This window comes from Mauremys mutica, chromosome 25 (genome assembly GCF_020497125.1).
Source record: "Mauremys mutica isolate MM-2020 ecotype Southern chromosome 25, ASM2049712v1, whole genome shotgun sequence".
Lineage (NCBI taxonomy): Eukaryota > Metazoa > Chordata > Testudines > Geoemydidae > Mauremys > Mauremys mutica.
This window is the reverse complement of record NC_059096.1, coordinates 4206524-4229798: the sequence shown is the minus strand read 5'-3', so window position 1 is coordinate 4229798 and position 23275 is coordinate 4206524. Positions and strand designations below refer to the sequence as shown.

The window sequence follows — 23275 nt, the reverse complement described above, 5'->3', positions numbered from 1 at the left end:
TGCTTACTCTCAATCCTTCTGCTGTCAAAAAGGACTTTCCATTCCTCTTCCTGTAGTCATGCCACTTAATTCAGAAGGCAGGGAGTGTTGTCTTCCTCTTAAGAGGACTTGAGTACAGGATGCTTCATAATGGAACACTAGCAAGCATTAACACTTCCGGTGCTTAATCTTCACGGTATCTTACAAGTGATTAATCTTTTGGATCAAAACACAAAGTAAACCCTTTTGTGAAACCCTGTTTAAAGTTCTACTGTAAACCACTTTTCCTGTTCATAATCCTCAATCTCCCTTTGTCTTGGATTTTTAAATCTCTGCAGGGGAGAGTGAAACTGGTGCACACGAGACTGATCATTCTGGTTTCAGTGTGCAAAAGCTGAACAGAGACCAATCCGTTTAATGTCTAAGGTTATAGTGGTAGCAATATACAGCTGGCTCCTGCATCATTGGGGCCAATCTTACTCCCATTGAATTCATAGGTAGGAATTTGACTGTTAATTTGACATGTCTCTCTAATGACTATAAAGCAGCTTGTAACTATGGGATTTTTCATTGCTACTTTACATATACCAAGTAATTCTCTTTCTAAGAGCTGTTAAGCTAATACTGCTTAGAATTTGTGTAGCTTGTTCCATTTACCAAATACGTTAATCCTGATGATAAAGTAAGTATTCTTCTCTCTTTTTCCCCCCCCCCCCTGCTCAAGCTATCAAATGGGGTTAGGGTAGAACTGAGGTGCAGGCCTTGCTACACCAGGTGTGCTGTCAAACTTCCTGCTGCTGTTGCTCCTCTAACATGGTGCTCCCCCGACTGACAACCCCGTGGACTCTAGCAATGAGGAAAATCTTTGCCAAAAGTGTTTGGCAACAGCCAGAGGTTAAGTGACTTGCTCAAGGCCACAGGAGTTGGTGTTAGAACTAGGAGTGGACCACTGCAGTTCCTGGCTCCCAGGCACGTTGAGCATGATCTCTAGAGGTTCTGATTATCTGAGATGCATTGCTACAGTGAGGTGAGGAAATGAGTCACTGGCTACTTAACTCTCTCCGGCTATGCACAGGTCATGTCCCTGGCACCTTCCACCTCTGGCTCTAACATGTAGGCAGAACAGGAAACTTCTGTAGCACCAATACGTTCCATTTCTGCAGGCCAAAGAAAATATTTATTGCCAGCCCTGGATGTTGGCTGTTCAATGCCATCAAATCTGGGTCCTGCAGGCTCTTATCTTGAATTTCTGTTACTGATTTTAACACAGGCCACATCAGTGACCTAGCTGTGAGTTGGAGATCTTGCTGGTAAGCTGGAAGGCTCTAGGTTGTCGCAGGCACACAGGACAGGATGTGTGTTCAGCAGTGGACATGCCTGCTGGATCTCAGCACTGAGTTTCATCCCAAACATCTTGTCTCTGGCTAGAGAAGCTGGATGCTCATATAATGAGATCCTGGATGGCTAGCTGCTCTACAGAGCTACGGTTTGACAAGCTAGTTCCAAACGGCAGAAAGATGATTGAGGCTTATGCCTAAACTGGTGTAGAAATGGATGTGGACTTGGATTCAAGGGTTGTGTGCTTGTTGCGTGTCTCCAATGAGCAACCTCCCCCAGTCTTTTGCCAGGTCTCTTTCATGGGCAGGGACACTTCAGAGAAGCCACAAAAGAAAACTGGGTAGGACCTCCCCACTTTATTTGGTGTCAGTGCAGCATTGTGACGAGCTGGGCGCTTTCCAGCACAATGCAGTACAAGATACAGGATCCTGCAAGTCTTTTTTACAAGACCTCAAAGCAATGAATAGTTCGTTCCTTCGGATCAAAGACTGAATAGTCCCCACTTCTAGGGCTGAGCCCAACCCTGACCCTTGGGGTCTAGAGGCCTAGTGTGTGATCATCTTGCCACTGATTTCATGGCCTCCCAGAACTCTTCTTGAAGAAGTGCTGTGGCTAGGAAGAGTCCTAGTTCTGCTGGTGGGGACTGATCAGCTCAGATGAGGGTCTGCTTTCTGGGAGTCCCTGTGTGCATGATTCAAAGACAGACATGGGTCTAGCCAAACCTCAAAAGGTAAATGCTGTTGTCTAGGGTTAACTGATCTTTCAAGGCTGATATCCTCTGTCTTAAACACATGGAAGCCATTCTGTCTCCTGGTGTGTTTGGGGTGTGCGCAGTGTTTTCTGTGGGGTTGGGGGAGGGAGGCAGGGAATGGAAGGTGAGAACCAGAGCCTGCACCTGGAGTGCTTCTCTCTAGCTCCAAGCAGAAGGAAGGGCCCAGAGTCCTCTCACTCTGCCTTCGGTGAAAGGGAAGTGGGGATAATAGTGGGAAATTCCTGAGATTCCAAGGAGTGTGCGCAACCCTCTTGAGCCTAAAGGGTTGAGAAACTGAGTTCCCTGTGATGCAGAGTTGCTATCTTAACCCTTTGGTGACCTGAGGAGATGGTCTCTGGAGAAGAGGCAGCTTTCTGTCCATCAGGGATTGAACAAAGCAATTAACTGTCCTACATCTTTTACTTCAAGCTCAAAGAACCTTTGTCTCTGTCCTGTGTGGCTGGGTTCCATTTGGGAGCCCCACATCAGACAGCTGTTCCATCACGGGCCCAAGAGATTCCTGTAAACACCTGAACTCCTGGTTGCTTTAAATGTTCTGAAGTTTGCCCTAGGGCTGTTCTGGGTTGCCAGTGACTAGGCAGCATGACACGTGGGGACAGCACATGGTGACTGACTTGGTAACTTGCAGAATCTATCCTCTTCCTTCTGACTCTGGCCTTCAGCTCTGAGGCTGGTGCCCCTCACCTATCATAATGTCTATCTTATTGATTGGGGTAATGGGAATCTGCACTAGTCAGACCAGGGTTCAATTCTCTGTTCCACCACAAATGTGTCTTTGATCAGGTCACTTAATCTCTGCCTCCAGTCATGTGTCTGTAAAATGGGGTTCATATCTCACCAGGGTGTTGAGGATCAATGCATAAGAATTGAGATGACTGGATACAATGGTAATGTAAGACCTAAGTACCAGAGAGGTGACAGAAGCAACCCATGTCTAAGGCACCAATCACCACAGAATCTGGGCTCCAGCCATTTACATCTTAGTCTTACATTTCGTTCAGCTGTTTTGTTTCCTGCTTTCACTTTCTCCCTTTAATGTCCCTTTAGTTGGAGCCACGTGGCTTTCTCAGGGTGCTCTGGGGAGGAGAAGGAGGAGGGAGTGGCCAGGGAAGGTGAGCTTAGAGTCATATGGAGGCAGTCTCTGGCACTGGGAGAGCCCAGATGGGACCCACCCTTTCTAAACAGCCTCCACCAATGATAAGCTGTTCCCTTTGTGGCTCTAGATCTTCCAAAAGGGAGAAAAGCAACGTTTAGGCAAGGAGAGGCTGCTTTTTCCAAGCATGCCTTAACATAGGCTCTCCTCTGTCTCTGTGCTGGCCTCTGGCCAGCCCCTAAGCCTCCCTCTTCAAGAAAGCCAGGAGGAAGCCCAGCCTTCTTCCTACTGCTATCTGACATTGCCCTGTAATAAATCTGTACGCAGCCTTCCAAGAAAGCTTGGCTGTTTAACACTGCCCTCTGACTCTCCCCCTCCCCCTCCCCACAGCGATGGAGGCTTGTGCTTCCACTTTGTTTTATTTTCCCAGCACATTTGAGTGTCTTTAAAAAAAAAAAAAAAAAAAAAAAAAAAAAGATTTAACAAAGGAGGTTTTTTTTTTCTCCATTGACTTCTGATACAAAGTACCAGAGCAACTGACAAAAGCTGTTCATTGTTGGCAGGTTTGGCCGATCCTATGTTATTCTGTAGTGTCTCATGCAAATTGGGTGCCAAAAAGCTCTGTAGATTTAAATACCGTAACAAAAATGGAAGAGGCATAGGCTGGGGCGGGATTTCAGCTGTAATTTTGAAGTAAGATCCAGAAATGCTTTTTTGGATAGCAAGAGCTGCAGAGAAGGCTCTTGTCAACAAGGCTGAATATATGCCATGGGTCTAACCATGTCCAGGTAAGCAGAGTAAGATCAGGTCTCTCAGGAAGATTGAAGCAAGACCCTGAGTGGTAGCTTCAAACAAGCTAGAAGTGTTACCCCGACTCCTGAAACAAATTGGGAGCCAGTGGCATTATTGGACTGAGTGTAGTCAGCTACTTGGCCCATATAATATCAAGTGGGTAGCAGAACTCCCTCTGCTGAGCTGGGACTTTGGGCACTAGGCTCTGCAGTTCCTGCTGTCCTTAGCAACCAAGGCCTGAATTTGCATGGCATCTGCAGTGACACTAGCGTCCTATCCCCTCTTATCCAGCACATCCCAAAGCTCTGTGCAGAAGACCTAGCAATTTCAGGTAGCTCATACTTATTCTCAGTACATAGGCTTGGTGTCACTGCAGCATAAGGCCCGGCTTAAATCTGCCACGATGGGTATTCTGCTGGGGCTGTTGTATTGGCTGCAGTTTTCCACCTTGAGCCTCTTAAATTCCCTCCGCTCCCAGCAGTGGAACTAGGGTGACCAGATGTCCCAACTTTTATAGGGACAATCCCAATATTTGGGGCATTTTCTTATATAGGCTCCTATTACCCCCACCCCATCCTGATTTTTCACACTTGCTGTCTGGTCACTCTAAGTGGAACTGACTTCTCCGGTCAAACCTCTAAAGAGCTGTGCAGCTTTAAAGCTTGTTTGAGGTCTCAGATGTGTATATTTAACCCTGTAAAGTAGACTGAAGAATCAGCATCCCCTCCCTGGAGTTCCTGTACAGCACTGCTTGCTGCAACGTGGTAAGGAGGGGTTAGTAATTTTTGGCAGTCCACCCATCGACCTCCATCACTGGGTGCATGTGATCCTACACTGATGTTGTATAAATATTTGTGTGTGTGTTCTGTCACAGTCCAGGGAAAGACAGAGTTCCTTCCTCTGACAACACCATTCCAGCCAAGGCAAGACACCACCTCTGCAGGGCTGCCCAAAGGATTCAGGGAGCCTGAGGCAAAGCAATTTCAGGGGCCCCTTCCATTTAAAAAAAAAAGTTGCAATACTATAGAATACTATATTCTTGGCGGGGGGCCTGCAGGGCCTGGGACAAATTGCCCCCACTTGCACCGCCCCCCCCCCCAGGCAGCCCTGCACCTCTGAGGGTGGGAAGAGCATCTTAACTCTACAAAAGAGACTAGGCCAGATCCTGATCTTGGTTGAAGTTAGTGGTGCAAATGTGTGCTTACGCTGGTATAACAGGCTAAGCAATCTCCTTTACATCAGACCTGGCCAGAGGCCCAATGCAAACATGCATCCACCAGGGTAGAGTCTGCCTGCCTGAATGTGGCTAATCAGAGGGGTTGTCTGTCTCTGCCTTGTACGCACCCCACAGAGCTAGCTGCTTTTATTTCTTGGATGCCGTGGAATAGCTGGCAGGAAGTGAATGGCCTAGTTACTCAGCAATTTCCCCCCCAGGGAAGAGGATGCAGCAGTTCTCTCTGCAGACCAGCCTTCTTAAAAGGGCAGCATCCTTTGTTTGTTTGAGCTTGCACAGGGGAGATTGCTCTGTCGCTGACACTGCTTCTGTTCGCTGTCATGTTCACTGTCACCGCAGTCGTCCTCCTGTGCTGAGCACTCAAAGGAGAACCTAGCACTGGACTGCTCTACTTATTCTGGTCTTGGCCTCCCCTCCCCCCCCCCCCATACCGCACCAAACAAGCTATTTCTCGCCCACAAGGAGCTCAGGATGTGTGCACTTGGTATACGCTACCCAAGGTGTGGTGGAGAGCTGTGTCACTCCTGCTGCACTTGCCTGATCTCTGTGTTTCTTTGGGGCTCCAACCCTTTGCAAAGAACAAAGTGGGGCTACCCTATGTAGTACCTCTCTCGGCTCTTCCAGGGCAGAGTGGGAAACTGAAACCTTGTCACTTCACTGCAGAATCTAGCTACCCTTGCTGCACAATACACAGAACCAGCGGTTGCTTATGGTTGCTGGGGAATCAACCTAGGCAGGACTCCAGGGCCGCAATAACACTGCATCAAGCAATTGACCAGTGTCCTTATTGCTGAAACTTGCTTTGATTCCAGGGAACAACTGCAAAGACTTGACTGAGATTCCCTCTCAAGAAAATCGCAAATTTGGTAATTTTCTTTCCATTCAGAGCGAACTGGCTGTTACCTCTTGGGCCAACTTCTCTCTTGGAAAAAGTTAGTAAGTGGCAGGCAAAAGCAGAACCGCTTTGAGTTTCAAAACAAGCCAACAGTCTTTGTTCTTGGCACTCCTAATCGCTCCATCTGGTAGCAGCATATTACACGAAAGTGACCCTTCCAAGCTGGGGGTGGGGAGGCAGGGAGGAATTGTGCGGCTGGGACAGAGTCCAGGTGTTTATGCGATGCCTTTTTGCCGAGTTCCTGGATCAGAGTAACTGTCTCTCTGTAGTCATGTACACAGCTTTGCATAGCCCCGTGGCTCAGAACAAATGCTCTCTGTCTTCTTGCAAATGGGAGCTGGCACTTCCATTTGCTGTTGTGGGGAAAGGACCTCGATACACCTGGCTCTGAGTGTGTGTGAGGTGGCAGAGTACTGGAAGGATACAAACAAGAACAGATTTCCCCTCCTCCTCTTGCAGCAAAAGCTCAGGGTGGGGGTTTTCTGGTGTAGTAGCTTCAGGGTGGAGGGGAGAGGTGGCAGTCGGATGCTCTTCTAAATGAATCTGTGGGCTGAATTAGTGGTTAGGAGCTTCTGGGATTGGCTTTATAGAAGTCTCGGAATGATTTTCTCTGGTTGAAGCCCATGAGTGCTCTCAATGGAGCCAAGACTTCTCACAGATAAAGCCATTGGCCCCAGCTGCCAGACCCATTAGTTCTCTGCACAGTGGGTGCCACCTGGAGGACTGGCTCTGTGCCTCTTGCTTGTCCTCCTTAGCATCGATGCATTTAACCTCCCTGCATAATTGGGGCGGGGGGGGCTTGGACTTACCCATCTCTGTGGGAAGAAACTTGAAAGCTGAAGCGGAGTTGGCATGGGATCTTGACTGACATAACAGTGGTGGTTGTCAGAGGCCCTTGTTCTGTCTCCTGCTCAATAACCTCCCTTAGCAGATCTGTTTCTCTTTCATGGGGCATCTAATCACCTGAGTCACTAATGCAGCTGGCTGCTATCTAAAGGACATTGTTGAAATGCAATAAAGCAGCACTGGAAGCCCAGCATGTCTTGCGGGTTGCTTTGCACCCCAGTCGCTCCCTGGCTTTGGTGGGGCGAGACTGTTCTGCCAACAGTCTCAGCCCTATGGTGGCCTTGCCCAAGAGATTATGGCCTAACGTGTTGCTGCTGACTCCTCAGAGGGAGAGTGTCTCTCATGACACAGTCGGTGCCCTTGGGAGGGGAGCCATGTGCACTTGCTCTAGCAAAAGGAGGGGTGGGGGGGGGGTGGAGAAGTTCAGCAGCCTTCCTCTGCAGGGAGAGAGCTCCCAGGCTGGTAACCTGAGGCCACTGGGCCCATATGTCTATGGACCATTGGCTCAGCGAGGAGCATGGTGGCAGTTTGAGAAGGCCGCTGAACAAGACTAAGACATAGCAAAGATTGAGGGGCAGGTTTCACTTTACCCTCCAATCACAAACCCTTTTTTTAATAAAATGAGGATGCGTGAGCTGGCTTGGCTGAACTCGCTTGTTAGCACAGTACTATGGGATGCTCTGAGCAGCAGCCTTTCTCCTGTCTGTAAGGAGCTCACAGTCTAGGCTTTGCTGATCAGGCACCTTTTCCTGAGGTCCTTGAACACTGACACAAATCTTGTGAGGTCTCTACTTTCTTGGGCAAGGGGAAACTGAAACACGGTGGCAACTCTCTCCCAAGGCCACACAGCATGTCAGTGGTGGAACTAAGTGCAGGAGACCTGGCAGTTCCTTGTAACCACTCGCAACTCCTCTTGCGGTCTGCCCCTCCCTTCCCCTGGACCTTGCTGAGGTGGGAGAGCATTAGAGTGTGTTGACATTCTAGAGCTTCCTTCACCACCTTGTCCCCACTTGATGCCAAAACAACTCCTGGAAAAATCCAGCCTCTTTGCAGCTCCCATTTTGTTCCCATAAGTAACCTCAGAGGCTTGCTGGTGGTGGAGGGGCCCATCGCTCCTGGCTCTGGTCCACCCATTGACTCAGCTCAGGCTGTTGGCATCTCCCTGTGTGGGGACAACGGGGTGCGTGCAGCGTGATAGTGCCAGTCAGACGATGGAAAGGGGAGTGGGGTGAGACTGAGGGTTGTGAAGCCCCTTCGTGCAGGCAGTTTTCCTTGGCGTGGTTTGTTGAAGGCCCCCCTGGAAGCTGTGGAGGTGAGAGCTGACTCCTCCTCTAAAAGGGGTCTGGTCTGTACTCGCTGCAGAGCCACCCTGGCAGAGCCGTGTAACTCCTGCCTGACGGGGAGCCTCGTGCCCTTTGCCCAGGAGACTAAGGGCCAGGGTTGCCCCTAAACGCATCAGGATCACCGCAGGCTGGGACTCCTGTGGCGTGGTGCCAGCACACTGTCTGCTCCCACCCCCATGGAAAGTCCCTTGATTTATTTATTTTTTCTCTTTTCCTAGGGGCAGGAACCAGTCTGAGTAGCCTAGAAAACACTCACTTTCACTTGACGGGTGTAAAGAAGAAGCCTGTTCCGGCCTTAATCTTGCTGGATCTGCCACTGATGAACGGGGGGGGGGGGCGGGATTCATTCCCTCGAACAGAGGCACAGGGGCTCCCTGCAGCAGTTAGTGGAGAACATTCTGCTGCAGAATACCCCCTCCTAGCGCCATGGCCCTCGTTCCCAAGAGGGGGGGGCGATTGGGGGGGAGGAGGGGTAAAAAGTGGGGATCTTAGTGAGACCCATTGAATGGAGCTTCACTCTCACAACTTCCTAGCTGCCTGTCTCAACTACCTACTTTGAATCCAGTTCCTTAGGCAGGCTGCAACTGGCCACTGCTCTGCTGTACTCATGGAGAGCTGGCGTAGCCACCTCAGCAGCCTCTCCCTAGAATACTTTTGAGGAACTGACGTCCCTTCCCCAAAGCAGCTGCTCCCGGTGCAGCTAGAGGCTTGCAGGCCCTCTGCAGCGGGGAGGAGGTGTCTTTAAAAATAAACAGGTTTTCAAAAATAAAGCTTTTTGTTCCCAAGAATTAGCAGCTCTGGAAAGCTCTTTGAAAGGGCGGCTGTGTCTTTCTGCTTTGCCAAAAATCCACAGTCTCTTACTTCCTTTGTTTAACTCTTACTGAAGCCTGAATACAGCTGTGAAAAGGTGACTTGTCCCCTTGGAGAGAAGGCACGCTGCATTGCAGGCTGGGGGTTAGATGTTTGTGGATAGTGGGGGAACTAAACCCCACAACCAGGGTGATCATATGGCAAGTGTGAAAAATCAGGACGGGGTGGGGGAGGGTAATAGGAGACTATATAAGAGATTAAAAAATCAGGACTGTCCCTATAAAATCAGGACATCTGGTCACCAGGGGCGGCTCTACAAATTTGGCCGCCCCAAGCAGTCATGCCCGGGAGGCGCCCCTGAGCCGCGGGAGCAGCGGACCTCCCGCGGGCATGACTGCGGAGGGTCCGCTGGTCGCACGGCTCGGCTGGACCTCCCGCAGCTGCGGGCGGTTCGCTGGTCCGGCGGCTCCGGTTGAGCTGCCGCAGGCATGCCTGCGGGAGGTCCAGCCGAGCCGCCGGACCAGCGAACCGTCCGCAGTCATGCCTGCGGGAGGTCCACTGGAGCCGCCGGCCGAGCGTCCTCTCCGCAGTCATGCCTGCGGCAGGTCTGCTCTCCCGGGGCTCCGGTGGACCTCCCGCAGGCATGACTGCGGCAGGTCCGCCGGCCCAGCCTGCCGCCCCCCCCGGGAAAGGGCCGACCCAGGCGGGTGCTTGCCCCGCTGGGCTCTGGAGCCGGCCCTAGTGGTCATCCTACCCACAACCCTCCTTGCTGTTCAGATCTGACCAAGGCACCAGCCACGCTGGTGTTTAAATCCCATTCCAGCAACTGTGGTTCTACCAACTTTGCTATATGGACCAGTCACGTTAGAACTAGTCATTAATACAATGTTCTAGGCTAGTAGAGGCCATGATGGTAGGAACAGTCTTAACACTGTCACTTCTCAGCTTGAACAGCGGCATGGACAGCCCAGATACTAAAAGGCATTTAGGCATGTAACTCCCAACTCCCATCTATTTCAATGCGTTAAGTTCCCAAATGCCTTTTGAGTATCTTGGGTGGCAAAACTAAAGTTTCCACCTTTGGGAGACTGCTCCCTGATTTATTCATAGACTTTAAGGTCAGAAGGGACCATTATGATCATCTAGTCTGACCTCCTGCACAACGCAGGCCACAGAATCTCACCCACCCACTTCAGTAACAAACCCCTAACCTATGTCTGAGTTATTGAAGTCCTCAAATTGTCCTCATTGGTCTTAAAAGGCAGGTCTGACCTGAAGAAGGGACAGACCACAAATCTTTTGCCTTGGTGAGAGCAAGCTTGGTTTGAACTCAAGTGTTGCAAACTGCCAGTCCTGGGTCTGGGGAAGAAAAAAAACAACCCAGCCACATCTTCTCTGGTTCATGAGTTGCCAGTAAACCCTGACCCAAGAGAAGGGTGAAATTGAGATGGCCACCTCTGCTCAGTGTACTGGAAAGTCTTTTCCTGTAGCCTTAGGAGGTGCTCAATTTACAATCTCTACTTTAACAGCCTCAGGACTGGAGCTGACTTCTACTGTCAATTTTTGATGGCACTTTCATAGCTCTGGCCAGTTTTACTCAACATGATTTAAAAATCGTATATGTACCAGAGCCGTGTCTATACTAGGGCTCCCACTGATGCAGCTGAACGAGTGGTAGCCTCTTACAGACCTCCTACAAAGGTTCCTATAGGGAGTCTTATGGGCTAGGGTGGGATTCTGTAGCAGTCTTGCTTCCTAGGAGGAGATCTTCTTTACTAAGAAAGGAACTTTTCAGGGCAGGGGACTCTCCATATGTGTAGATGTAATACAGACAGCCCACAGAGGGATCTGTGCTGTTTCTTGCTGGGTGCAGAAACCAGAGTTCTCCCCGACAACTGCATTGGTCTAATTTCCTGCTTGAGCAGGACCGGCAGCATCTGAAAGCTGGTCAGGTTGGGGATTTTCTTTCCCTGCCAGAGCTGTGTACTTGTCCTCCCTCCTCCTAGATCTCTGAGCTGATTATGTTGGGTGTGGCTTGCATGGGGTTTAGGGGAGGTTTTTACTCTCTCTCCCATTGTATGTAATCACCCTAGGTCCAGGGGGCCGGATTAAAGGGACTGTTATTCTGTTGGTCCTGAACAACAAGGCTGGAGAAGGAAGATCCTGCTTCGAGAGCACTCAGGCTTTACATGGTCACATGTCTCTCTCTGCCCCACATATTTAAATACCATTCCCTTAATCTGACAGCAGCCCCCCGTGGTGGGGATTTGGGGGGGGCATCCCATTTGTCAATTCATTCAACTCTAATCAGGCTCAGCAGCTACTGACAACCTCCATCCAAGAGGCCTGAAGTGTGAGGCAAATCCCGCTCTGTCTGTTGGGGCTGTCTCCTTATCAGCAGAACCGATGTTAAAATCTGTCTGCATCTGCATTGCTGCTAAAGCAGTTGTTGAGACACAGGTGTGCACTGGGCTGGGCGGTCATCTCCTATCCTCGCTGTCCCTGCTTTATCTCACTTTGTTCTTACTGCCCCTAGGTTTTGTAGTTACTTGTCCAGAATTGGTGGCATTTCTGAGTGGTGCCAAACAACTTCCGTTCCACGCCCCCTGCATGGCTTTCATGCTTGAGACTCAATTCACTACCTCCAGTCCCCTCTTCAGCCTCCGCCCCTTCAGCACATCCAGAGCCTCGGACAAGGGGAAGTCTCTTTTGATACTTCCACTTCTCTACAGGCAAAGTGACTTGCTCCGAGGCCACATGCAGTTGATAGTCAGAGCTGAACCCAGGCTTCTGCCTCCATGTCACTCTAGCTGTAAAGATAATGACTTAAATGGATGTATCAGCTGTGTCTGTCATTGAAAGGTTTGGTATTTTTGTCGAGTTACTATCACTTAGCAGCAGACTCTACACAAACCTCACCTCTGAGAGTGGGTGGGACTAATTACTTCCTTTCAGTTAGTCACAGTGACTAGACTTAAGTTTCCCTGTATTCGCCCTCTCAGCTGCCTGTGTCGAAAAACCTTCCCTGGGAAAGTGTTTCTCTTTTTCCATGTAGCAGCAGGGCGGCCTGAGCCCCTGAGCCACAACATCCACATTGCTATTTTTATTGCACTCGCTTGAGCCCTGCTAGCCCAAGTCTGTCTATCTGGGCTGGGCGGCTCACTCCTAGCTGCAATGAAGACCTGCAGAAAGGAACCAGGTTTCTGGTTTGGCTTTTCCTCTTAGGGGATGTCCCCTGCGATCTGAGACATGACTGCAGCACAGTAGATGCATCAGCACAGGTTTCAGTGCAGGCTGTACAAACACACCAGGGGCCCTAGGCATGTACTTGAGTTGCTAGCCTGTGCTGAAGCCTGTCTACACAGCTATCCTTGGCTGCACTAGTGTGAGTACACCAACCCATGCAGTGCCTTGTATTACAGTCTAGACTTAACCTCAAGGTGAATCTCCCCCTGAATTTCCAAGGTACTCTCACCTGGGTCTTTTATTCTGCTAATCAGGGCAAATATTAGCCAGTTGCCCTCTTGGGGGTGTGAGATGGGGCATCCAGCCCAGTTTAGGTCTGAAAGATTCAGTATCCCAGGAGCCAGGTTTAACTTATGGCCCAGACAGAGGTTAACGGTCTAGCCATGGCATTGCACTGATGCCTAGAAATGGGCCCTGAGAGTAGTAGCCTGGCTTATAGATGTGCACTGCTGTTAATCTCGTAGTGCAGTCTCTTTGGAAACTGACTGGATGTGTGGGGGATGCTGCTCCCTTTTCTTAAAGGATATCCGCATGGAGACTCAAATGCCCAGAAGGAGATGCAGTGGAACATGTTGTTCCATGTGCAACTGGATTGTCTGTGCCGAATTAACTACTTCAGTGCTCAGGAGGGGTTGCTTGCTGTGCCTTTGGAAGGGAAAGGCAGGGTCTCTTCCCTCTGGAACATGAATGATGGGGACCTCATCTGCCAAGACTGGGCCTTGCTGATGGGGAAGGCTGGAACAGGGATGCTGGCCGCTACACTCCTTTCTTGGTTTCTGATTTTGGCCCTCTAAGCCAAGGAATCCACCATGGTTCGCCGCCGCCCCACCAGGAGACCTCCAATGGTATGTGAGGAAAAACCTGCCTTCCCTGAAGCCCCGAAGATGTTGAGGGTGGGTGAGGGGGGAAAGAGAGCAGAGCTGTCATTCCCACGCATGCTGCCTTGTGTTCTGTTGCTGAACCAAGACTGCTCACCCCGTGCTTTCTCATTAAGGTTTAATTTATTGCTGCCTGTTTCTGTCGCTGATTCTCATGTATATGAGATGATTCTTTCTGCCTTGTTCCAAGAATACTGGCTCCTGTGTTTATACTGGGAAGCACTGACTTTTGTGAGTGGGTGACTGGCTAGGGCCAATCAGTAACTCCCTGCCTTAGACTCACAAAGGATTTAAATGTCTGTTCTTAATCAGGCAGCCCTTCTGTCTCATGCTTATGATCGTGAGTGCGGTGATGTAAAATCTAGGGAGAAGGCTCAAGTGCTTGCTTATTCTTTTATATCGTCATGTCTGATCCAGCCAGACTGCTTCCCTGGTGGCGTGGGCACTCGCACAGCTTTCTATTCCAGGGCTGCCGGGGGGGGTGGGGCAATTGGCCCCAGGCCCCCCCCATGAGAGTATAGTATTCTATAGTATTGCAACTTTTTTTTTTATGGAAGGGGGCCCCTGAAATTGCTTTGCCCCCTGCATCCTCTTGGCAGCCCTGTTCTATTCCCGTGTTCAGAGCAGTATTCACTTCTGTCAAACGATGTGTGGCATTTAACCAAGAAAACAGGTAGTCCAGTAGTTGCGCTGCACAGTCCTGAATTCTAATCCTTTCTCCCCTTGGCCTTGGGGCAAACTACGTCATCTCTGCCTTGATTTCCCCACTTACAAAGTGCAGATATTTATCTGCTGCATTAGGTTAACTAGTCCTTGTTGGTAAAGCCCTCTCGAGTATGCAGAATGTTGGGAGGGCTAGCTGCCTTTCTGGAGGCCTGTCTTTAAAAATCCTGGCAGGCACGTCACAAGGGAGATCCTTAGTGGGCTCAGTGTCTCCCTGGGAGAACTGCATGGAAGTCTGCGGTCACAACCAGCAGTGAGTGTCCCATGTTAGGGCTCGCAGACCTGAGAGGGTGACGTATACATAGCAGCTGACCTCTTCTATCTGATTTCTCTGCAAAATATATTGGGGTTGGTGTGAGCTGAATGTACATGCTGCACTTGAACTGCAAATGCCTCTGATGTGCTCTACCAGGAGCTTTAAGATCTGTTTTCAAGCATGTCTTGGTATACAAGCAAAACAAACTGACTTTTTGGGGCTGGGGCTAGAACCCGACTGAAACTGTAAAACGTGCCCTTGAAGTGTGTTTCCTGGTGAAGGAAGGCCCCCTGAATCTCTTAACCAGACCAGCACAGAAAAACCCAAATAAACCAGCTCCTTGAGAAGGATTTAAATGCCCTCACCAGGTAAAAGCTTTTTTTTCAATGCTATGTATCAGAGGGGGAGCCGTGTTAGTCTGGATCTGTAAAAGCAGCAAAGAATCCTGTGGCACCTTATAGACTAACAGACGTATTGGAGCATGAGCTTTCATGGGTGAAAACGACGAAGTGGGTATTCACCCACGAAAGCTCATGCTCCAATACGTCTGTTAGTCTATAAGGTGCCACAGGACTCTTTGCAGCTTTCAATGCTATGACCATCGCTTCTCCCACACCAACACCCTGAGGCCATGGTTGGGAGTTCTGGCTCTCGCATATGAGCATGCCCAGAGCATCGGATGCAGTTACCATAGTAACCTAATGATTAGGCTCTCAGTGCTAGCAGATAGCATGAAGCTCATGGGCCATGACTGAACCATAAATGCAGATCCATTCTTGCCAGTGAGATTTTTACAAACTGCATTTCCCCTTCACGGAACCCATATATCTCACTGCAGTGCAGCAGCTTCCTTGGCTGGCCTGAATGTATAAGAAAGGGGTAAGAAAGGGTTTCTACCCTCCCTCCCTCCATTTATCAGTGAGATCTGGTATGTCAGGGGAGGTGTCACTCTCCAAAAAGTGAACCATAATCCTAATATAGCTCTTATTAGAAGAGAGACTACTGATCTCACCACCTTCCTTGGCAGATGTGTTCTCTGTGCATATAGTCAGATCAGCTGATATTGGTGACACTTCAGTCCCACGGGTATCATGGGAGAGGGAAGATGGGGTCTATTCTATTCTAATTGCAGTGTCAGACCTGGGCAACCCAATGTCTTCAAGGTGGCTGGCTATAAGTGAAGTCAGGGTTGGCCTGAAGAATCTTCTGGCTCTCAAACCCACCAACAGAGAACCCGGCTTGGCTTTTGGATCCTGTTTTGGGTTCTTAGACTGCACTCATTACCATGAAAAGGGAGTCTGCCTTGGGAAAACTTGTAGCTCAATTGCTTGGTATGGGGAGCAGCTTGGAATCTGGCAGCCTCTTCCTGGCAGTGTGAGAAAAGAGCAGGAGAGCAAGGCCCGAACTGTCCTCTCCTGCCCCAATACACTGAGGCCGTGCGTTACTGGATTAACACACCACCATTGGCTAGGCTCAACACTTAGCAGTAAAAGCGTAACAGGGGGCTGCTTCTAACTGAACCGCAGCCTTGTCACTTTCAGTCTGAAATGTCAGAAGAAACTTCGACTCTGCTCCTGGCATTGAGAGCCTCCTAGGGAAGGAATGGGGTGGGGGGCAGGAGAGAGGAGGAAATGGCAGTGTTGGGGTGGGGAAACACCATCCCTGGGGGTTTCAGAGATGTGATGCACTAGAATTCCAGGCATCATCGGAGAGGGCTTGCATCATCTCCACATGCTGCCTGGAACAGCGGAGACCAGTGGTACCAATGTCACAACTCTGGTACCATGTTCTGGAGCCTGTTACAGGCTGAATCCTGTCATGAAGGGAGATTTCTTCTGCCTTTGTGCAGTGTCAGGACCAACCCTGTCCCTAGCTTAGCCTTTGAATCAGGGAATAAAAATGGTGGCAGGAAACCACTGGGATACACCAGTGCTCTGAACAGGGTCTCCTAGCAGCATGGTTCAGGTTAAATCTAAATCTCTTTGATATGTATATCCAACCTTACCACTTCTGCACCACCGATGACTGACTGATTAGCACCCACTTCCCCATATTTTCTCCTATCTTTCCCCCTCCTCCCCCAACCATATGCTCCTGCCAACTTTCACATTTCTTGTATTGGGGTCTTGATCTGGGCCCTCTCCCAGCTAGGTTTGAAACCATGCTAACTGCATTTAAAGCCAGTTGTTAGACTCTTGTTTTATTTTTTTCCCTAGCACAGTAACCTTTAGGTTTGAGATCTGTGCTAGCCAAATACTATGCGAGTTTGGCATCTAACCCATGTAGAACTCTTCTTCTCTCGTGGAAACCCTTCCACAAAGCCCAGGGAAACTTGCTAATGGTGGGGTAGGCCTGTCTAAAGATGGGGTCAGATCTGTGCCAGCAACAGCCAAGCTGTCCCCACGAGACTTCTTTCCTCTTTAAAAATCCATTGGTCAGGACTTTTAACAAGCTTTTTAACTCTGCCCTGGGCAAGCATAGATGACATTGTGGCTAGACTGACATTTTAGTCACCTTGCTGCTGCCACTTCCTGGCTAGCATTGATGGCCTGACTTTTAAATGGGAGGCCAGCTCTTTTTTATTTATTTTTTTTAATGTTTAAATTAAGTGGCCAGAATGGCAGGTGTGGAGCACCCAGCCGGAAGCTCCCAGGGCTCCCAAAGGGAACTGAGCTTTCTTGTTGAAGGCCACACCCTTCTACTGCTGTTCTGGGGGATAGCCACTGAGCAGAACCCTCCTATTGTGTTCAGACCGAGTATATAGCTGCATCTGTAGGGCTTTGCAGTCTGCATTGGGATGTGGGGGGCAGCAGGCGTCATCTGTACACACCATGTACATCCACTTTAATCAGATTAATCTGAATTGGAATTTTAAAAAAACCCAAAACCTTGGTTTAAGCAGCGAGCGGGCTGTAGATGCTGTAAAACTGGTTCCCACCCCCTTCTAAATCTCTCATTTAGCCAGACTTCTGGTTGGGCAGTGCAGGGATGAGCAGGTTTATCCTGCCTGCATGTGTCTGTATCTCTCTGCTCCACACCCTGTGGTGTGGGGGTCCAGTCTCCTGAAGCACGTGGTAGTTTTCTGCTCGTGAATGTGGCTGGAGGTGGGGAGAATATTTTCCCTTCTGCAGAGATTTAGAGGCCACTTAGCTATAATTTCTGTACCCACCCTCAAGCCAGAGTGTCCCTGTCTCTGCTGACAGGACACAGCCTGTTTGTAACATCACCTGCTACTAGGAATTTGTACAGGGGTGTGTGTGTGTGGGGGGGGGGGAATGGACTGTCTGCTGCTATGCTTCTCAGACAGCTGATTGGGGGAGAGGGGTTGTGTGCCTGAGGTAGCACTGCAGGATTGGGGGAGGGGAGAAGACAGCACATTGTTTCTTGTTGCTTTTTACACTCTAGAAAGGGCTTTGGCTTTTTTCTGAAACCTAAGGTAGGGACCTATTTTTAACCTTGAATTTCCTGCACTGCTGCTGTGCTCACAGGTATTTGCTGTTGCAGGAAGGGGAGCAGTGGCCTGCGGCTGGGTGTCTATTTAGACGTCTGTTTGCTGTCCTGCACCAGGACTGAGCTGTGCAAAAGCAGTAGCTGACAGCGAGGACTCTGCTGCCTCACTAGTGGTTCTCACCTAAGGCTGATGTGGTGCTTATGGGTCACAGTTGGTGCGTGTGGCAGAGGTGTGGACAGGGGGAGGTGTGCACAGAGTGCTGCTTTGTGCTCTGAGTTCCCTGCCTACTTCTTCAGGTCCCCAGTTTACAGATGACACAACAAGTGAAAATAGATTCGCCCCCCCACCCCAAGCTGCAGTGTAGATGGGATTCTGGGTGTCCTGTTAAAGGGATACTCAAACCATGGACTCTCCAGGGTCTTAATTCAGTTACAAGGGGACCCACGTTGTGGCCTCCATCTGCTTTGCTGGGTGAGGGGTCAAACTCACCGTAACACCAGACCTCTCTGGTTGTGGCTTAGGGCACTTTGGCTGGAGCCTGCAGAAAGAGGCCAATGTTCAGCGCTGTACCCAAATTCCCCTGCAGGATTGGGAATGTCGTGATTTCAAGGAAAAGGCTTAAAATCGCAAAAGGCGCTTTAGAGAAAGACCTAGTCCTTCCTCCTTGGCTCTTTCTTCAGCAACTGCAGTCCGTTCCATGAACGGGGCCGGAGTAGGTTGGTGAGACACAATGACCTCTTTCCAGAGTTAATACACAATGGAGGAGTGGGGCGTTTAACATTATAAACCCAGACTGCTGATAAGCATCTAAATGCCATGGCTTCTCGTGAGAATTTAGCAATTGCTTCCTTCCTGAGGCACTAGAGATGACCGTGAAACAGTAGGTTTCACAGAACCTCAGTAGGTCTCTGCTTCATTAGTAGATCTTTAAGAACTTTACCTCATGAGTTTAGGTGTCATTTCAACCCTATGCCTCCATTGGCCTTGCTGTAATAGGAAGTGGCTCTTCCCTGCTTCCTATTCCTGGGTCTACCGTAGAACCGCACAGCACTACTGCATCTCTTCAGCTTTTCAATCCATATTACTCTATCCATTGTCTCATGCCTGAAAGGATCAGAGGTTTCCCAGGACAAACTACTGAGGCAGCTTTCTCTCTTCACTGTCTCCTGCCCAACACCTGAGTGTTGCAGTGGGATCTTCTAGCTTCTGCCATCCCACAAAGCAGTTACACCAGTGCTAAGGCTTGAGTTTCCTCAACACACCTTTCCCAGGGAGTTTGGTGCATAAATAGTTAAGATCCCATATGACAACCAATTTCAAGGCAGTTTCAAGAGGCACCTGTCTTGGAGCTCTCCTCTCCTCAGCCTTGTCTTTCCCCCAACCTTAAACTTCCCCAGATGTGGAGGCAAGGAAAAGACCAGACTGACTTTGGTGGCAGTTGTGCTTTTCAATGCATGGAGTTTATTGTAATGCAGAAGAGTGCATTGCCTGAGAGTGGTGTAAGAGTGGTGGCTGCACCGGTATCGGAGGGTTAATACTTACCTCTGGCCAATTAGAACTGGCAATCAGCCATACCAAGAAAGAATCAGCATCTGTGTATCGCACACAACATGTGTATAAATCCTGCCTGCAACACTTTTGTTGGCTGAGCAAAGCAAGATAAATGCAAGGCAGGTTCCTTTTTTGGGCCTGTCTTGTTGGACAGTGGGGAAGTGGTGAGCAAATTCCTCAGCCACACTAAGCACCACTCTGGTATTTTTAGAGCATAGGCATGTGCTGGGCCAGCTTTTCTCCCCCGTATCTACTAATGCACCGTAGTCCTGACCTGTTGTTCAAGGCCTGCTCAGAATGTCACCTGTGCACAGTACCTGTGGTGGAGTTTGGGCTCTTGCATCACTTGTGGCTCAGTTGTGCCTTGAATCCATAGGTAAAGAAGGCAGCGCAAATTCTTTCCTGGCTTAGATGGAGAGAGTCGCCTCCCTTCCCAACATCCTTTTGTCTTCCAGCTGCAGGATTCAGCATTTGCCTTCAGTACTCAAGTTCCTCTAAGTGCTAATTTGTGTTGTCTACAGCAAAGGCTGCATGTAACATTCTGATGCTACTACGGAGCACTTGGGGATAATAGCAGTTAGGCGAGCTGCCAAAGGTTGACGGCGTTCTGTTGCTGTACAGAACCCCCCCATGTTAATGAGTTCTTGGGGCTTGTCTAAACCCAAGTGGTAATGCTAATTCTGTACCAGAATAGCCAAGAAGTACCATCCCCAGTGCGGATGTAGGTAAATGGTTGGCTGTATTACTGTACCGATCGTCTACACTGGCAGAAGACCCCTTTGTACCAGTAGAACTGCATCAGTGGTGCTGGTTGTACTGTTCTAATTACTTGAGTTTATTTAATTAAAAAAAAATTACTCAGCTGAAACAGCTAAACAGGCACAAAAATCTGCATAGGCCAGGCCTTACAACCATTAACGTGGAGACCACGACACTGCTTAATGTGCAATCGACGTGCTTCAGGAAGGCGTGCTAGGCTCTTTCCAGAAACATTCGGGTTTTTCTCCTGCCCCTTTGAAGGGGATAGGGGAGGGGGTGCTAAAGAATCTCCTCTTAAAGAGTTAAAACCTCTTTCCTTGTAAACTGACTCCATTCTAGCAAAAGGCACCATGTTAGCAGCCCTGAAGACTGACTGCAGTCCTCTAGCCACACTGCTGCTATCGGTGCCTTTACAATATGCTGCAGCTCTACGCTTAGCAGAGGACCTATTTGAAGAACTAAAGGCATTCGGTCTAGGGGCCTGCCGAGTCCTTGGTGAGCTCAAGGCTGAAGCAAAGAACTGAACTGGGGGGGGGGGGGGGTTAGGAGTGGGGCTGATGTATTCCTAGGGGGTGGCCCCTTGCATGAGCCCAGTTTGCTGTGGCCAGGCTCTGGGTTGGTAATGGCTAACAGGGTCTTGCTTCTCCTCTCAGACACTACCCGAAGCAGTCCTTCACCATGGTGGCAGACACTCCGGAGAACCTGCGCCTAAAGCAGCAGAGCGAGCTTCAGAGCCAGGTAAGAATCCTGTCCGAGGCTTCCCTGACCCTTTGCCTGGCCACTGTAGCTTGCCTCACTGTGCCACTGATGACCCTCAACCCCTAGCCTGTTCTGGGGTGGGTCACTTCTGAAATATTGCATGGACTGATCAAGTCTGGCAATGCCACTGGTCAGGCTAGTCCCAGTACCCTGGCCCTGATGGTCCAGCATCTCTTTGAGCTGAGAAGCCAGGATGTCCTGCAGCCTGGTTTTTCTTCTCTCATTATACCAGCATTTTCCCCTCCTGGTTAGACCAACAGGCCTGATGACATGAAGCTGTGAGCTGTCTCCCCCCCAGATAGGCAACTTGCTCCCAAGGCTGAAAACTGGAGGAGAGGAAGGGATGGGACCTGGTGTGGTGCAAGAGTCTCCCTGTGGTACAAATCTCTGAGCTTGCTTGGGCCATGTCTGGACAGCCCCCTCCCATTCTGTGGTCCAGAGATGGAACTGGGTCATCAAGAGCCCCCAGTTGCAAGGTAGAGCTCTGAGCTGGATTAGCACCTAACTTCTGATGGCACAATATGAACTGGCTTCGGCTTTAGATCTGTTAAGGGTTCTAGGTGGGCCAAGGTCTCTTCTTCTTTTTTCCTGCCTGGAGCACTGAAATATGCAGCATTTGAAGCGCAGGAGCTTAGATCACGATCTGTAGAGTTCCCTTTAAACAGGGGCGGAGCTTGTTTGGGAATAACGGCTTGGCTAGCGGGCCTTCTGTAGCGTGAATTCTCGGCCTACTCACTATCCCTTGGCACTGCTGAGGTTTGAGAGTAGGGAGCAGGGCTGTGCGGGGGAGTCCAAGCCAAAGGAGATGACCTCAAGGCCTGGATCTCATGGCTGCTGCCAAGTTATAGAACTCTGACTGTCCTGAGCTGCTGTGCCTCTGCTTTTTGAGGCAGCAACACAGCCTCAGATTAGTGCCCAGAATACTCTGCCGTGGCAGGAAAATGCATCCAGGAGCAATTGTTGGCTTGTCGCACATGCATGAGAATGTGGCAATTGTGCCGAGAATCTGATTGCCCTATTTCCCTACCCTCCTTTGGTGAGAAGGGGTTAACAGCCTGCTTTTGAGGGCCTCACCAAGGCATGCTGGCCTGGCTCTGCAGAAGCTTAACAGAGGCGCTATTGGGCTTGGAAAGATCCAGGCGAGGGATGTACCCCCCGAGACTTGCCTTAGTGCTGTGTTCAGGGTGAACAGGCATCATTCAGGATCAGTGCATTCCCCTCCCCACTGGGCTGCGAAGAGCACAGTGACCTTCCTTCTCTCTCTCCCATTAATTGAGACGTGCCGGGAGCTAAAAGGCAGCTTGCTGGGAACGGTTTCCCTGCTGGAGGGGGAGGGGGAGCTAGGGCACAGGGCAGATGCTGGCTGCTGGGGTATCTTCTGGGAGGGGCCCTTCAGCTCCAGTTTTGAAACATCTGCTTTTGTAAGGTCCCTTCCTCGCAGCAAGTTTCCCAACAACTCTCTGACTTGCACAAATGCAGCTTTGCCTGAAGAGTCGAGACTTGCTTTGGGCCTCCTGGAGCTATTGGGGGAGGCAAGTGCTGCTTCTCCAGGGGAACAGGAGAGCCCAAGAGTTCCCTGCTCAGGTTACTTCAGCCAGTGCTACTCCTTTTCCCCATTGGCGAATCTCCTGGGGCAGTTCTCCAGCATATCCCCATTGGGCCCAAAGATTATCTAGGACCTCTCTGGCGCTGGTGTCCCTGCAATTCCTCACTGGATCTATTCTACTTAGAGGAATTCTTAGATTATAAGGCCAGTAGGGATCACCATTGGGATCATCTGGTCCAGGGGTCTCAAACACATGGCCCACTGAGTTATTTCCTGTGGCCAGCAAGCTCCGCCTCATCTGCCGCCCACCCCCCCAGCGCAGCGCGTCCCCACTCCTCTGCCTACCTCCAGGCGCTTCCCGCCACCAAACAGCTGTTTGGCGGTGCTTAGCGTTTTCCAGGAGGGAGGGGGGAGGAGCGGGGAGCTGCATGCTCGGGAGGAGGTGGCAAAGATTTGGGGAAAGGGTTGGAATGGGGGTGGGGAAGGGGTGGGGCCTCCTGGAAGGGGTGGAGTGGGGGCGGGGCCAGGGGCAGAGGTGGAGGCGCTTTTGTATCTTTATATGAAAAGGATGCGGCCCTTGGGCCAACGTACTAGTCCTCATGTGGCCCTCATGGTGATTTGAATTTGAGATCCCTGATCTAGTCTGACTTCCTGGAGCACACAGGGCATAGAAAGATTCCCTGAATTCCTGTTTTGAACGGGAGCAAACGCTAGTCTGCTGGGTCAGGTTGGGGGAAACCTTGGAACTGAAATGTAGAGTCTCCTTCATCCTTGGGCCAGTTCTCCTAATAAACAGCCTCCAGTAGCCTCACTGGAACCCCCAGTTTTCTCGCCATGTTCTCTAAAGAAAACAGACCAGTCGTGGCTGTGGGGGAGGATGTCTCGTGCAGCTGCGGGAGCTGAGCTTACCACCTGACAGGCAGGACTCTGCAGTCACAGGCAGACTGGACTAACTAGTCGTCATTTGTTCCAGCAGCAGCCCCAGATACAGCTGTTGGTGGTGA

The 23275-nt window shown here is 50.2% G+C and overlaps 1 protein-coding gene across 3 annotated transcripts in view; it reads left to right on the top strand.

Moving 5' to 3' along the window:
- The window catches only part of LASP1 (LIM and SH3 protein 1), a 55720-nt gene that overhangs the window by 9877 nt on the left and 22568 nt on the right, over window positions 1-23275 (top strand). For all 3 annotated transcript variants that reach the window (XM_044999428.1, XM_044999427.1, XM_044999425.1), the window contains exon 3: window positions 20620-20704. In XM_044999428.1, coding sequence (XP_044855363.1) covers window positions 20620-20704 — 85 coding nt within the window. The remainder of the gene's footprint in view (window positions 1-20619; window positions 20705-23275) is intronic.